Source organism: Oncorhynchus gorbuscha, linkage group LG05, assembly GCF_021184085.1.
Source record: "Oncorhynchus gorbuscha isolate QuinsamMale2020 ecotype Even-year linkage group LG05, OgorEven_v1.0, whole genome shotgun sequence".
NCBI lineage: Eukaryota > Metazoa > Chordata > Actinopteri > Salmoniformes > Salmonidae > Oncorhynchus > Oncorhynchus gorbuscha.
The window spans coordinates 93,056,663-93,071,023 of NC_060177.1; the positions used below are offsets into that span (position 1 = coordinate 93,056,663).

The 14,361-nt window shown below is 44.8% G+C and overlaps 1 protein-coding gene across 1 annotated transcript in view; it reads right to left on the reverse strand.

Moving 5' to 3' along the window:
• Positions 1 to 1,671: 1,671 nt before the first annotated feature.
• The window catches only part of ndufs4 (NADH:ubiquinone oxidoreductase subunit S4), a 47,000-nt gene continuing 34,310 nt past the window's right edge, over positions 1,672 to 14,361 (reverse strand). Inside the window, exons 3-5 of the mRNA XM_046351511.1 lie at positions 2,481 to 2,653; positions 2,195 to 2,268; positions 1,672 to 1,891 (exon numbers count right to left, since the gene is read on the reverse strand). Coding sequence (XP_046207467.1) covers positions 1,788 to 1,891; positions 2,195 to 2,268; positions 2,481 to 2,653 — 351 coding nt within the window. The 3' untranslated portion in view covers positions 1,672 to 1,787. The remainder of the gene's footprint in view (positions 1,892 to 2,194; positions 2,269 to 2,480; positions 2,654 to 14,361) is intronic.

Genomic DNA, 14,361 nt, shown 5'->3' on the forward strand with positions numbered 1-14,361 from the left:
ACACACACACACACGTATCTCATTGTTCGTCCTATATAGGGCTTCATACTGTGACCTCTCCATGTCCCTCTAATCTATACTTTCCATAGTTTAACTTAATGGCTAATTAACAAGTCTTCCTATCTCCATCACCTGTACTCCAGACGGAACCCTATTCCAGATGAAGTGCACTATATAGGGAACAGGGAGGCGATTTGGGTACATTCTATGCTTTCCATAGTTTAAATTGATGGTAAATTAACAAGACCTCCCTTCTTTATATGATGAGGATGAGTTTTTCCTGGTTGTCTAGAGAAACCTTGCTGAGGTAATGGGTTGTTCAGAGAAGCCCTACTGAGGTAATGGGATGAGTTTTCACTGGTTGTCCAGAGAAACCCTACTGAGGTGATGGGATGAGTTTCCCTGGTTGTCCAGAGAAACCCTACTGAGGTGATGGGATGAGTTTTCCCTGGTTGTCCAGAGAAACCCTACTGAGGTAATGGGATGAGTTTTCCCTGGTTGTCCAGAGAAACCCTACTGAGGTAATGGGATGATTTTTACCTGGTTGTCCAGAGAAACCCTACTGAGGTAATGGGATGAGTTTTCCCTGGTTGTCCTGAGAAACCCTACTGAGGTAATGGGATGAGTTTTCCCTGGTTGTCCAGAGAAACCCTACTGAGATAATGGGATGAGTTTTCCCTGGTTGTCCAGAGAAACCCTACTGAGGTGTTGGGATGAGTTTTCCCTGGTTGTTCAGAAAAGCCCTACTGAGGTAATGGGATGAGTTTTACCTGGTTGTCCAGAGAAACCCTACTGAGGTAATGGGATGAGTTTTACCTGGTTGTCCAGAGAAACCCTACTGAGGTAATGGGATGAGTTTTACCTGGTTGTCCAGAGAAACCCTACTGAGGTAATGGGATGAGTTTTCCCTGGTTGTCCAGAGAAACCCTACTGAGGTAATGGGATGAGTTTTACCTGGTTGTCCAGAGAAACCTTGCTGAGGTAATGGGATGAGTTTTACCTGGTTGTCCAGAGAAACCCTACTGAGGTAATGGGATGAGTTTTACCTGGTTGTCCAGAGAAACCCTACTGAGGTAATGGGATGAGTTTTCCCTGGTTGTCCTGAGAAACCCTACTGAGGTAATGGGATGAGTTTTCCCTGGTTGTCCTGAGAAACCCTACTGAGGTGTTGGGATGAGTTTTACCTGGTTGTCCAGAGAAACCCTACTGAAGGAATCCAACTCATCGCCTCAGTTTCTGTCTTCCAACTTGATTTAAATAGTGTATTAGTGGTCTGTTAGAGGGACGGCCCAACAGATAATGGGTATTGCCTGAACCGGGGAGACACTGTCTTATTTGAAATGGAGTGTGATGGCGATGGTTTAAAATCCAAGATGGGACTCGTGTGTAAACATTCATTCATTTGGCTGTTGTTGTTGAAATGGTGACGGCTCCAACACAATCCCACTACAATAGAATTTAGTCCAACTGTAATTAGTCAAAAACAGGAAGTTAAACTTGGAGCTCATTCATTCCTAACAAATAGCTCTCCCCGGGCTACAAGCAATTTCAGGATTTTAGCTTTTTTTTTTTTTTTGTCTTAAACTACAGCATAAAAAAAAGGGACGAAGCAACAAACAAAAGTACAAACAAACAAACGTAATACTTGCAATACTAAAACAGGACAGAAAATCCCTTGGAACACATAAATATCCATGTATTATTTATTATTTAATTATTCAAGTAGAGTATTATGGTACAAGCAACAACAGGTGTGTGTCTTCAGACCAGGGTCAGGACAGTCCAGTTTACTTAGCAGACCTCCTAGTCCTTTTGTCCCAGGAGAAGTTGGCTCCGTACGACTTCGCTCTGGGCTTCTTCTCCATCTTCTCTGTGATGTCGTAGCGCCAACCTGAGAACATAAACAGCTCAGATGAAGGAAATGAAGCCACGGGGGCCAAGAACAGCTTGTGTATTCGTCTTGGATCAATTCCCATTCACTATTTTTTTTGTTTTTTGTACATTTTTAAGTGTGAGGCATAAACACATGTCGTCAGAAAGCTGTGTATAGACAGAACCGCACTAATCTCTATCCTGCTATGATAAACAAAACACGTGTCCTTGAGTTAAGTGTATCAGCGTCACCCTCAACCAATGACGAGCGGAGGTCGGTAAAAGAGGGATCGTTGGGATTTAACAGTGTGTGCTTGTTTACCGTTTTTCTCTGCGAATGCGACAGCGTCATCCTTGGAGGTGAACGTAAGGTTCACGTTGGACATGGGGTCACCCCTGTGAGAACAAATAGAAAGCCATGTGACAACATAATCATTAAAAACTAGCTTGAACGTAACAACATTTCAGGCAGATTTTCTCACAAATTTTGTTATTTTTTATTTATTTTATTTTTTTATGTTAAAATCACATATCACCACCCAGTGACGTTTTGGGGGTTAGGGTTCTGACTGGAAACAGGTATTTAATATATGTATGTGTTGTCTTACGTGGAGGCCCATCCCATCAGAGGATTTTCCCAGCGTTCCCGGGTGTCGAAGTCAATCTTCCACTTCTTGGTTCCGTGGGCTCCTGACTGCATGGCTGTGCGGGCCGGCACAAAGATGTGCACCTTGCGGGTCTTTATGTGTTCGTCGGGAATCCCGGTCAGAGTGGAGATGTCCTGGAGGGTGAGAACCACAAACACACGCATTAGTAGGGGGTGTAACGGTAAATCATATTCATGAAAAACCAAATGAATACATCAAAATGCATTTTAAAAAATGCCTCAAGTAAATCTGAGCTGATAAATCATTTCATACTATTCCTGTCAACACTGGAGCCTATGCGGACGTTGTAAGCAAAATTCAAATCTTAAAAATTGTTGCATTTCAAAATGTCCTTTTAGCTAGTTATATACGATGGAGAGTGGTGGGGTTGGATAAACCGGGATTGGGGGACATTTTACCTTCCCAACGGCAACGGACAGAGAGTTGTGGATAAAACATGATGTCGCCACGCTCAACATTTACACCGGCATCAACACAGTATACCGGACGGAAGGACGGAAACGCAAAGTAACAACACAACATCATCCCTGGTCTGCATTCAAGCAGCCCTTTGGCAGCTGATTCTGACCGGGACAAAGAAATGACAAGAGATCGATAGGTAGGCTACGTTTACAATTTTTAACAGTCATTGGTTTATAGCCGCAGATATTTCGTCCATTCTAGGTGGGTTTCAGCAACTCATGAAAAAGCCCTTAAGCAACATAACAAACTTCCCTACTGCGTCCATTTCAGCAACTCATGAAAAAGCCCTTAAGCAACATAACAAACTTCCCTACTGCGTCCATTTCAGCAACTCATGAAAAAGCCCTTAAGCAACATAACAAACTTCCCTACTGCGTCCATTTCAGCAACAAAACAAAAAAAGGTCGTTTAGACAAGGGAGCACTTAGAGATGCTCATTTTCACATTTTCATGAAATTCATAGAATTTTGGGGAATAACGTTTAGTAAAGGATGTGAAATGTTTATAGCAACAGGGTGGAAAAGGGGCCATGTGTTTGGACAATGAAGACACTGCAGACCAGTACAGCCAATCAGCACCACATTAGGCCGATATGCTAATAAGTCCTTTCCCTACACGAGCCCCTAGACAATCTGTACACATAGTTTACGGTGATCTATTTAATAGGCTATACCCTTCCATCATACACTTTGAATTGGACTGTGTGTTTACAGACAGTAGGGCCTGTCAGTCACTATGAACTGGACTGTGTGTTTACAGGCAGTAGGGCCTGCCATCATTCACTATGAACTGGACTGTGTGTTTACAGGCAGTAGGGCCTGCCATCATTCACTAGAACTGGACTGTGTGTTTAAGGCAAGGGCCTGTCAGTCACTATGAACTGGACTGTGTGTTTACAAAGGGCCTGCCATCATTCACTATGAACTGGACTGTGTGTTTACAGGAAGTAGGGCCTGTCAGTCACTATGAACTGGACTGTGTGTTTACAGGCAGTAGGGCCTGCCATCATTCACTATGAACTGGACTGTGTGTTTCAGTAGGGCCTGTCAGTCACTTGAACTGGACTGGTGTTTACAATAGGGCCTGCCATCATTCACTATGAACTGGACTGTGTGTTTACAGAAATGCCATCATTCACTATGAACTGGACTGTGTGTTTACAGGGTAGGGCCTGCCATCATTCACTATGAACTGGACTGTGTGTTTTAGGGCCTGCCATCATTCACTATGAACTGGACTGTGTGTTTACAGACAGTAGGGCCTGCCATCATTCACTATGAACTGGACTGTGTGTTTACAGGAAGTAGGGCCTGTCAGTCACTATGAACTGGACTGTGTGTTTACAGGCAGTAGGGCCTGCCATCATTCACTATGAACTGGACTGTGTGTTTACAGGCAGTAGGGCCTGCCATCATTCACTATGAACTGGACTGTGTTTACAGGAAGTAGGGCCTGTCAGTCACTATGAACTGGACTGTGTGTTTACAGGAAGTAGGGCCTGTCAGTCACTATGAACTGGACTGTGTTTACAGGAAGTAGGGCCTGTCAGTCACTATGAACTGGACTGTGTGTTTACAGGAAGTAGGGCCTGTCAGTCACTATGAACTGGACTGTGTGTTTACAGGAAGTAGGGCCTGTCAGTCACTATGAACTGGACTGTGTGTTTACAGGAAGTAGGGCCTGTCATTCACTATGAACTGGACTGTGTGTTTACAGGCAGTAGGGCCTGCCATCATTCACTATGAACTGGACTGTGTGTTTACAGGCAGTAGGGCCTGCCATCATTCACTATGAACTGGACTGTGTGTTTACAGGCAGTAGGGCCTGTCAGTCACTATGAACTGGACTGTGTGTTTACAGGCAGTAGGGCCTGCCATCATTCACTATGAACTGGACTGTGTGTTTACAGGAAGTAGGGCCTGTCAGTCACTATGAACTGGACTGTGTGTTTACAGGCAGTAGGGCCTGCCATCATTCACTATGAACTGGACTGTGTGTTTTAGGGCCTGTCAGTCACTATGAACTGGACTGTGTGTTTACAGGCAGTAGGGCCTGCCATCATTCACTATGAACTGGACTGTGTGTTTACAGACAGTAGGGCCTGCCATCATTCACTATGAACTGGACTGTGTGTTTACAGGCAGTAGGGCCTGCCATCATTCACTATGAACTGGACTGTGTGTTTACAGGCAGTAGGGCCTGCCATCATTCACTATGAACTGGACTGTGTGTTTACAGGCAGTAGGACCTGCCATCATTCACTATGAACTGGACTGTGTGTTTACAGGAAGTAGGGCCTGTCAGTCACTATGAACTGGACTGTGTGTTTACAGGCAGTAGGGCCTGCCATCATTCACTATGAACTGGACTGTGTGTTTACAGGCAGTAGGGCCTGCCATCATTCACTATGAACTGGACTGTGTTTACAGGAAGTAGGGCCTGTCAGTCACTATGAACTGGACTGTGTGTTTACAGGAAGTAGGGCCTGTCAGTCACTATGAACTGGACTGTGTTTACAGGAAGTAGGGCCTGTCAGTCACTATGAACTGGACTGTGTGTTTACAGGAAGTAGGGCCTGTCAGTCACTATGAACTGGACTGTGTGTTTACAGGAAGTAGGGCCTGTCAGTCACTATGAACTGGACTGTGTGTTTACAGGAAGTAGGGCCTGTCAGTCACTATGAACTGGACTGTGTGTTTACAGGAAGTAGGGCCTGCCATCATTCACTATGAACTGGACTGTGTGTTAACAGGAAGTAGGGCCTGTCATTCACTATGAACTGGACTGTGTGTTTACAGGCAGTAGGGCCTGCCATCATTCACTATGAACTGGACTGTGTGTTTACAGGAAGTAGGGCCTGTTATCATTCACTATGAACTGGACTGTGTGTTTACAGGCAGTAGGGCCTGTCAGTCACTATGAACTGGACTGTGTTTACAGGAAGTAGGGCCTGTCAGTCACTATGAACTGGACTGTGTGTTTACAGGAAGTAGGGCCTGTCAGTCACTATGAACTGGACTGTGTGTTTACAGGCAGTAGGGCCTGCCATCATTCACTATGAACTGGACTGTGTGTTTACAGGCAGTAGGGCCTGCCATCATTCACTATGAACTGGACTGTGTTTACAGGAAGTAGGGCCTGTCAGTCACTATGAACTGGACTGTGTGTTTACAGGAAGTAGGGCCTGTCAGTCACTATGAACTGGACTGTGTTTACAGGAAGTAGGGCCTGTCAGTCACTATGAACTGGACTGTGTGTTTACAGGAAGTAGGGCCTGTCAGTCACTATGAACTGGACTGTGTGTTTACAGGCAGTAGGGCCTGCCATCATTCACTATGAACTGGACTGTGTGTTTACAGGCAGTAGGGCCTGCCATCATTCACTATGAACTGGACTGTGTGTTTACAGGAAGTAGGGCCTGTCAGTCACTATGAACTGGACTGTGTGTTTACAGGAAGTAGGGCCTGTCAGTCACTATGAACTGGACTGTGTGTTTACAGGAAGTAGGGCCTGTCAGTCACTATGAACTGGACTGTGTTTACAGGAAGTAGGGCCTGTCAGTCACTATGAACTGGACTGTGTGTTTACAGGAAGTAGGGCCTGTCAGTCACTATGAACTGGACTGTGTGTTTACAGGAAGTAGGGCCTGCCATCATTCACTATGAACTGGACTGTGTGTTAACAGGAAGTAGGGCCTGTCATTCACTATGAACTGGACTGTGTGTTTACAGGCAGTAGGGCCTGCCATCATTCACTATGAACTGGACTGTGTGTTTACAGGAAGTAGGGCCTGTTATCATTCACTATGAACTGGACTGTGTGTTTACAGGCAGTAGGGCCTGTCAGTCACTATGAACTGGACTGTGTTAACAGGAAGTAGGGCTCGTCAGTCACTATGAACTGGACTGTGTTAAAAGGAAGTAGGGCCTGTCAGTCACTATGAACTGGACTGTGTGTTTACAGGAAGTAGGGCCTGTCAGTCACTATGAACTGGACTGTGTGTTTACAGGAAGTAGGGCCTGTCATCATTCACTATGAACTGGACTGTGTGTTTACAGGAAGTAGGGCCTGTCAGTCACTATGAACTGGACTGTCTTAACAGGAAGTAGGGCCTGTCAGTCACTATGAACTGGACTGTGTGTTAACAGGAAGTAGGGCCTGTCAGTCACTATGAACTGGACTGTGTTTACAGGAAGTAGGGCCTGTCAGTCACTATGAACTGGACTGTGTGTTAACAGGAAGTAGGGCGTGCCATCATTCACATTGAAAGGAAGTTGCAACAGTGTGACTTTAGATCATTAGAACACATTCACCTGAATGGATTTCTGTGAATATGTAAAACACCACGGGAGTCCGCTTACATTTGGGAACATTTACAGTCCTATTGATCAAACCACCATGAAAAAGGTAGTCTCCCTCTCTCTCTCAGTTATGCACATCAACAAGATCAACAACTAATGTTAGCCAGAGTAAGATAATCTAACGAGGGTACATCAGATAAACCCTCACCAACTCTTTCAGCTGGTTCTAAACTATCTGTACATATTAGTAAAGACTAGATAACATTCAGAATAGTCTGAGGGGTGTGCAGCTTGAGGCAAAGGACAGGGCACAAGAGACAGGGCACAAGAGACAGGGCACAAGAGACAGGGCACAAGAGACAGGGCACAAGAGACAGGGCACAAGAGACAGGGCACAAGCCCCCCCCCCCCCCCCCCCGACTTTTCACAAATAGTCCATAAGTGGCATCATGCAGCCCAGATGGGTTTTGGGTTTTGAATTAAGACAAAGGTTTGCATCATTCACAACTACACTTGTTAACTGGTAAATTCCCATCTCCCACATGGTCAGAGACGTAGCAGAGTGGAAACAGGAGAGGCCCAACATAACGATCCTGTCACAACAGACGATGGCCAAGAACACTGAATGATGTCACAACAGACGATGGCCAAGAACACTGAATGATGTCACAACAGACGATGGCCAAGAACACTGAATGATGTCACAACAGACGATGGCCAAGAACACTGAATGATGTCACAACAGACGATGGCCAAGAACACTGTGAATGATGTCACAACAGACGATGGCCAAGAACACTGAATGATGTCACAACAGACGATGGCCAAGAACACTGAATGATGTCACAACAGACGATGGCCAAGAACACTGTGAATGATGTCACAACAGACGATGGCCAAGAACACTGTGAATGATGTCACAACAGACGATGGCCAAGAACACTGAATGATGTCACAACAGACGATGGCCAAGAACACTGTGAATGATGTCACAACAGACGATGGCCAAGAACACTGTGAATGATGTCACAACAGACGATGGCCAAGAACACTGTGAATGATGTCACAACAGACGATGGCCAAGAACACTGAATGATGTCACAACAGACGATGGCCAAGAACACTGAATGATGTCACAACAGACGATGGCCAAGAACACTGAATGATGTCACAACAGACGATGGCCAAGAACACTGAATGATGTCACAACAGACGATGGCCAAGAACACTGAATGATGTCACAACAGACGATGGCCAAGAACACTGAATGATGTCACAACAGACGATGGCCAAGAACACTGAATGATGTCACAACAGACGATGGCCAAGAACACTGCGAATGATGTCACAGACGATGTCACAACAGACGATGGCCAAGAACACTGTGAATGATGTCACAACAGACGATGGCCAAGAACACTGTGAATGATGTCACAACAGACGATGGCCAAGAACACTGAATGATGTCACAACAGACGATGGCCAAGAACACTGAATGATGTCACAACAGACGATGGCCAAGAACACTGAATGATGTCACAACAGACGATGGCCAAGAACACTGAATGATGTCACAACAGACGATGGCCAAGAACACTGAATGATGTCACAACAGACGATGGCCAAGAACACTGTGAATGATGTCACAACAGACGATGGCCAAGAACACTGAATGATGTCACAACAGACGATGGCCAAGAACACTGTGAATGACGAATATGGTAAATGGCATGTCATTTTCCCGGTGTACCGAAACCTAACAGTGACCACAAAAACCACAATACGTAGCGAACATTGGATTTGGTGATCTGTTACACCCCTACGCATTGGGGTTGTATTCATTAGTGAAAACCGTAGCAAAATGTTTCGCAAGAGAAAAACCGAACGAGCTGTAGTCCCTCCTGGTTTCAAGTTGTTTTTTGGTGCCTTATTAATAAAGGACTAGAATTATTTGGATATACAAGATCTGTGTGGTTGAGATAATTAAAAGTTAGGCCTAAATTGTAAATAATGTATATGGATGACTGATTATCACTTATTTTAGTGGTTATAACATTTCAAAAATGTTACCTAATACAGTTTTCAAAAACGTTGACCAACACTTGACTTTATGACCGACTAGTTTGTGACAACTGAAAAAGAATGTGGATGTAAATAAATATGTTTTTAAAAATTTTTTTTTTAAATCCAGAGATGTAATTCCTATTTTGTTTACATATTACAGAGTCCATGACATGCACATTTTATAACAATATTCAACTAATTAAGCGGCTTAATTTCCCCATGCGTGTGGTTTTCTCCCCTTTCCCAGACGGTGATTTAAAGAGCCCCTCGGCTGCTAACTGTCGTCAGGATCCTGCCTGGGGAGTTTCTTCCAACGTATTCTGCCAAGTGGACCCATAACCAGGTTTCCAGCCAACCTTTTTTTATGGGAGTAAAGAACGTATAAAAAAAAACATAAAAAATGTAATGAGGAGGCCTGGTGGAAACAGGAAACAGAACACTTCTCAGTCAACTTTCCAAATGTCGACAAAACAAAAATACTCTCGACAAGGTGGGATCTTTAGGTTTCTGTAAAGAGAAATGTATTTATACAGGAAAAATGGAAGGTGGAAAGTGATAAATATTGATTATAATAACTTTTATATGGAAATAAACTTCGGAGTCACATTAAATGTTTTGCGGCCCTCCCTCCACGACTCATGAAACCATGCAGTTTATGAGGCTACAGATGAAATAAGTTATGAACTTCAGGGTGGTGAAAGTGCAATGTGAATGAGCTTGATTATCCTTTCCAATAAATATTGACTGTTTTTATTCGGTCGACATGATCAATGCCATTTGACAAATACAAAACAATGTTGCTGTCCCGTCTATGATAATCTCATCATTAAGTAGGCTATAAGTAGGCCTGTCCTGTCTATGATAATCTCATCATTAAGTAGGCTATAAGTAGGCCTGTCCTGTCTATGATAATCTCATCATTAATTAGGCTATAAGTAGGCCTGTCCTGTCTATGATAATCTCATCATTAAGTAGGCTATAAGTAGGCCTGTCCTGTCTATGATAATCTCATCATTAAGTAGGCTATAAGTAGGCCTGTCCTGTCTATGATAATCTCATCATTAAGTAGGCTATAAGTAGGCCTGTCCTGTCTATGATAATCTCATCATTAAGTAGGCTATAAGTAGGCCTGTCCTGTCTATGATAATCTCATCATTAAGTAGGCTATAAGTAGGCCTGTCCTGTCTATGATAATCTCATCATTAAGTAGGCCTGTCCTGTCTATGATAATCTCATCATTAAGTAGGCCTGTCTTGTCTATGATAATCTCATCATTAAGTAGGCCTGTCCTGTCTATGATAATCTCATCATTAAGTAGGCCTGTCCTGTCTATGATAATCTCATCATTAAGTAGGCCTGTCCTGTCTATGATAATCTCATCATTAAGTAGGCCTGTCCTGTCTATGATAATCTCATCATTAAGTAGGCCTGTCTTGTCTATGATAATCTCATCATTAAGTAGGCCTGTCCTGTCTATGATAATCTCATCATTAAGTAGGCCTACCCTGTCTATGATAATCTCATCATTAAGTAGGCCTGTCTTGTCTATGATAATCTCATCATTAAGTAGGCCTGTCCTGTCTATGATAATCTCATCATTAAGTAGGCTATACTATAGTGGAAACGGTTGGCTAGAGCGCAAGTGCCTGTCAACAGATAATCAAATCATTAAGAACCTAAGAACTTGTCTATGATAATTTCATCAGAACCACCTCTATTCATCTGTCTATGGATAATCTCAAAACATTAAGAGGCTACCTTACTATATTGAATTTCACCCTCAGAACCAAGTGCCAATTCATCAGACATGAACAAAACATTAAGAACAAAACATTAAGAACACCTTCCTAATATTGAATTTCACCCTCAGAACCACCTCTATTCATCTGGACATGGACTCTACAAAACATTAAGAACACCTTCCTAATATTGAATTTCACCCTCAGAACCACCTCTATTCATCTGGACATGGACTCTACAAAACATTAAGAACACCTTCCTAATATTGAGTTTCACCCTCAGAACCACCTGTATTTATCTGGACATGGACTCTACAAAACATTAAGAACACCTTCCTAATATTGAATTTCACCCTCAGAACCACCTCTATTCATCTGGACATGGACTCTACAAAACATTAAGAACACCTTCCTAATATTGAGTTTCACCCTCAGAACAGACTCAATTCACCTGGACATGGATTCTACAAGGTGTCTAAAGCGTTCCACAGGGATACTGGCCCCATGTTGACTCCAATGCTTCCCACAGTTGTGTCAAGTTGGCTGGATGTCCTTTGGGTGGTGGACCATTCTTGATACACACAGGAAACTGTTGAGCGTGAAAAACCCAGCAGCGTTGCAGTTCTTGACACAAACTGGTGCGCCTGGATCCTAATATAATAATACTCTAATACATGCCATTTAGCAGACGCTTTTATCCAAAGCGACTTAGTCATGTGTGCATACATTCTACGTATGGGTGGTCCCGGGAATCGAACCCACTACCCTGGCGTTACAAGCGCCATGCTCTACCAACTGAGCTACAGAAGGACCAATATCCTACTACCATACGCTGTTCAAAGGGACTTCAATCTGCTGTCTTGCCCCGTTCACCCTCTGATTGGCTCACACACAATCCAGGTTTCAAAGGCTTAAAAAGTCCTTCGTCTACCCGCCTCCTCCCCTTCGTCTACCCGCCTCCTCCCCTTCGTCTACCCGCCTCCTCCCCTTCGTCTACCCGCCTCCTCCCCTTCGTCTACCCGCCTCCTCCCCTTCGTCTACCCGCCTCCTCCCCTTCGTCTACCCGCCTCCTCCCCTTCGTCTACCCGCCTCCTCCCCTTCGTCTACCCGCCTCCTCCCCTTCGCCTCCTCCCCTTCGTCTACCCGCCTCCTCCCCTTCGTCTACCCGCCTCCTCCCCTTCGTCTACCCGCCTCCTCCCCTTCGTCTACCCGCCTCCTCCCCTTCGTCTACCCGCCTCCTCCCCTTCGTCTACCCGTCTCCTCCCCTTCGTCTACCCGTCTCCTCCCCTTCATCAACACTGATTGAAGTGGATTTAACAAGTGACATCAACAAGGATCATAGATTTCACCTGGGATTCACCTGGTCAGTGTCATGGAAAGAAAAGGTGTATTTAATGTTTTCTACACTGTGTGTATAACAAACATTTCTGTGACAAAACCATCGGTAGAGTTGAAAATGCAATGGAAACCCAATTAACTTGAAATGTTTTATTTGGTACATGGGAATTTAACCGCAAAAGGTATTTTTATGTGATTTACATAAAACGCAGCTTTTTATGAACAAGTCAATTTGATGGAAACACGTCTCTGGTGGGAAAATGCACATATAGTTTATATATGCAGATGTTAGAATATTTGCATGAAAATCTGTTGCCAATTGGATGGAAACCTAGCTACTGAACCCCCTAGCTACTGAACCCCCTAGCTACTGAACCCCCTAGCTACTGAACCCCCTAGCTACTGAACCCCCTAGCTACTGAACCCCCTAGCTACTGAACCCCCTAGCTACTGAACCCCCTAGCTACTGAACCCTAGCTATTGGTGGAGATTGAATGGGTCAGTGCAGTTCCTTACCGATAAACATGAACGTGTTTAAGTAATGAGATGGAGGGGATAAGAGAGAGAGATGGGGGGGATAAGAGAGAGAGATGGGGGGGATAAAGAGAGAGATGGGGGGGGATAAAAGAGAGAGGGGGATAAAAGAGAGAGGGGGATAAAAGAGAGAGGGGGATTAAAGAGAGAGGGGGATTAAAGAGAGAGGGGGATTAAAGAGAGAGGGGGATTAAAAAGAGAGAGAGGGGGATTAAAGAGAGAGAGGGGGATTAAAGAGAGAGAGGGGGATTAAAGAGAGAGGGGGATTAAAGAGAGAGAGGGGGGATTAAAGAGAGAGGGGGGATTAAAGAGAGAGGGGGTTTAAAAGAGGGGGTTAAAGAGAGGGGGAAAAAAGAGAGAGAGAGGGGGAAAAAGAGAGAGGGGGAAAAGAGAGAGAGGGGGTAAAAGAGAGAGGGGGGTAAAAGAGAGAGGGGGGTAAAAAGAGAGAGAGGGGGTAAAGAGAGAGAGGGGGGTAAAAGAGAGAGAGGGGGAAAAAAAGAGAGGGGGAATAAAAGAGAGATGGGGGGATAAAAGAGAAGATTAAAGAGAGAGGGGGATTAAAGAGAGAGAGAGGGGATTAAAGAGAGAGAGGGGGATTAAAGAGAGAGAGGGGGATTAAGAGAGAGAGAGGGGGATTAAAGAGAGAGAGAGGGGGATTAAAAGAGAGAGAGGGGGGTTTAAAAGAGAGAGAGAGAGGGGTTAAAAAGAGAGAGGGGGTAAAAGAGAGAGGGGGGTAAAAAAGATGGGGGGGAGAGAGAGGGGGTAAAAGAGAGAGAGGGGGGAAAAAAGAGAGAGGGGGAGAGAGAGAGGGGGGTAAAAGAGAGAGAGAGGGGGAAAAGAGAGAGAGAGGGGGGATAAAAGAGAGAGAGGGGGGTAAAAGAGAGAGATGGGGGGGTAAAGAGAGAGGGGGTAAAAGGGGGTAAAAGAGAGATGGGGGGGTAAAGAGAGATGGGGGGGAAAAGAGAGAGGGGGGAAAAGAGAGAGATGGGGGGTGAAAAGAGAGAGATGGGGGGGGGTGAAAGAGAGATGGGAGATAAAGAGAGGGGGTGATAAAAGAGAGAGATGGGGGTGAAAGAGAGAGATGGGGGGTGAAAGAGAGAGATGGGGGGTAAAGAGAGATGGGGGAAAAAGAGAGAGATGGGGGGATAAAGAGGGTGGGGAAAGAGAGAGATGGGGGGTGAAAGAGAGATGGGGGGATAAAGAGAGATGGGGGGGAAAAGAGAGAGATGGGGGGATAAAGAGAGAGATGGGGGGATAAAGGGGTGGGGGGAAAGAGAGAGATGGGGGGGAAAGGGGGTGGGGGAAAGAGAGAGATGGGGGGTGAAAGAGAGAGATGGGGGGGGGGGTGAAAGAGAGAGATGGGGGGGGGGTGAAAGAGAGAGA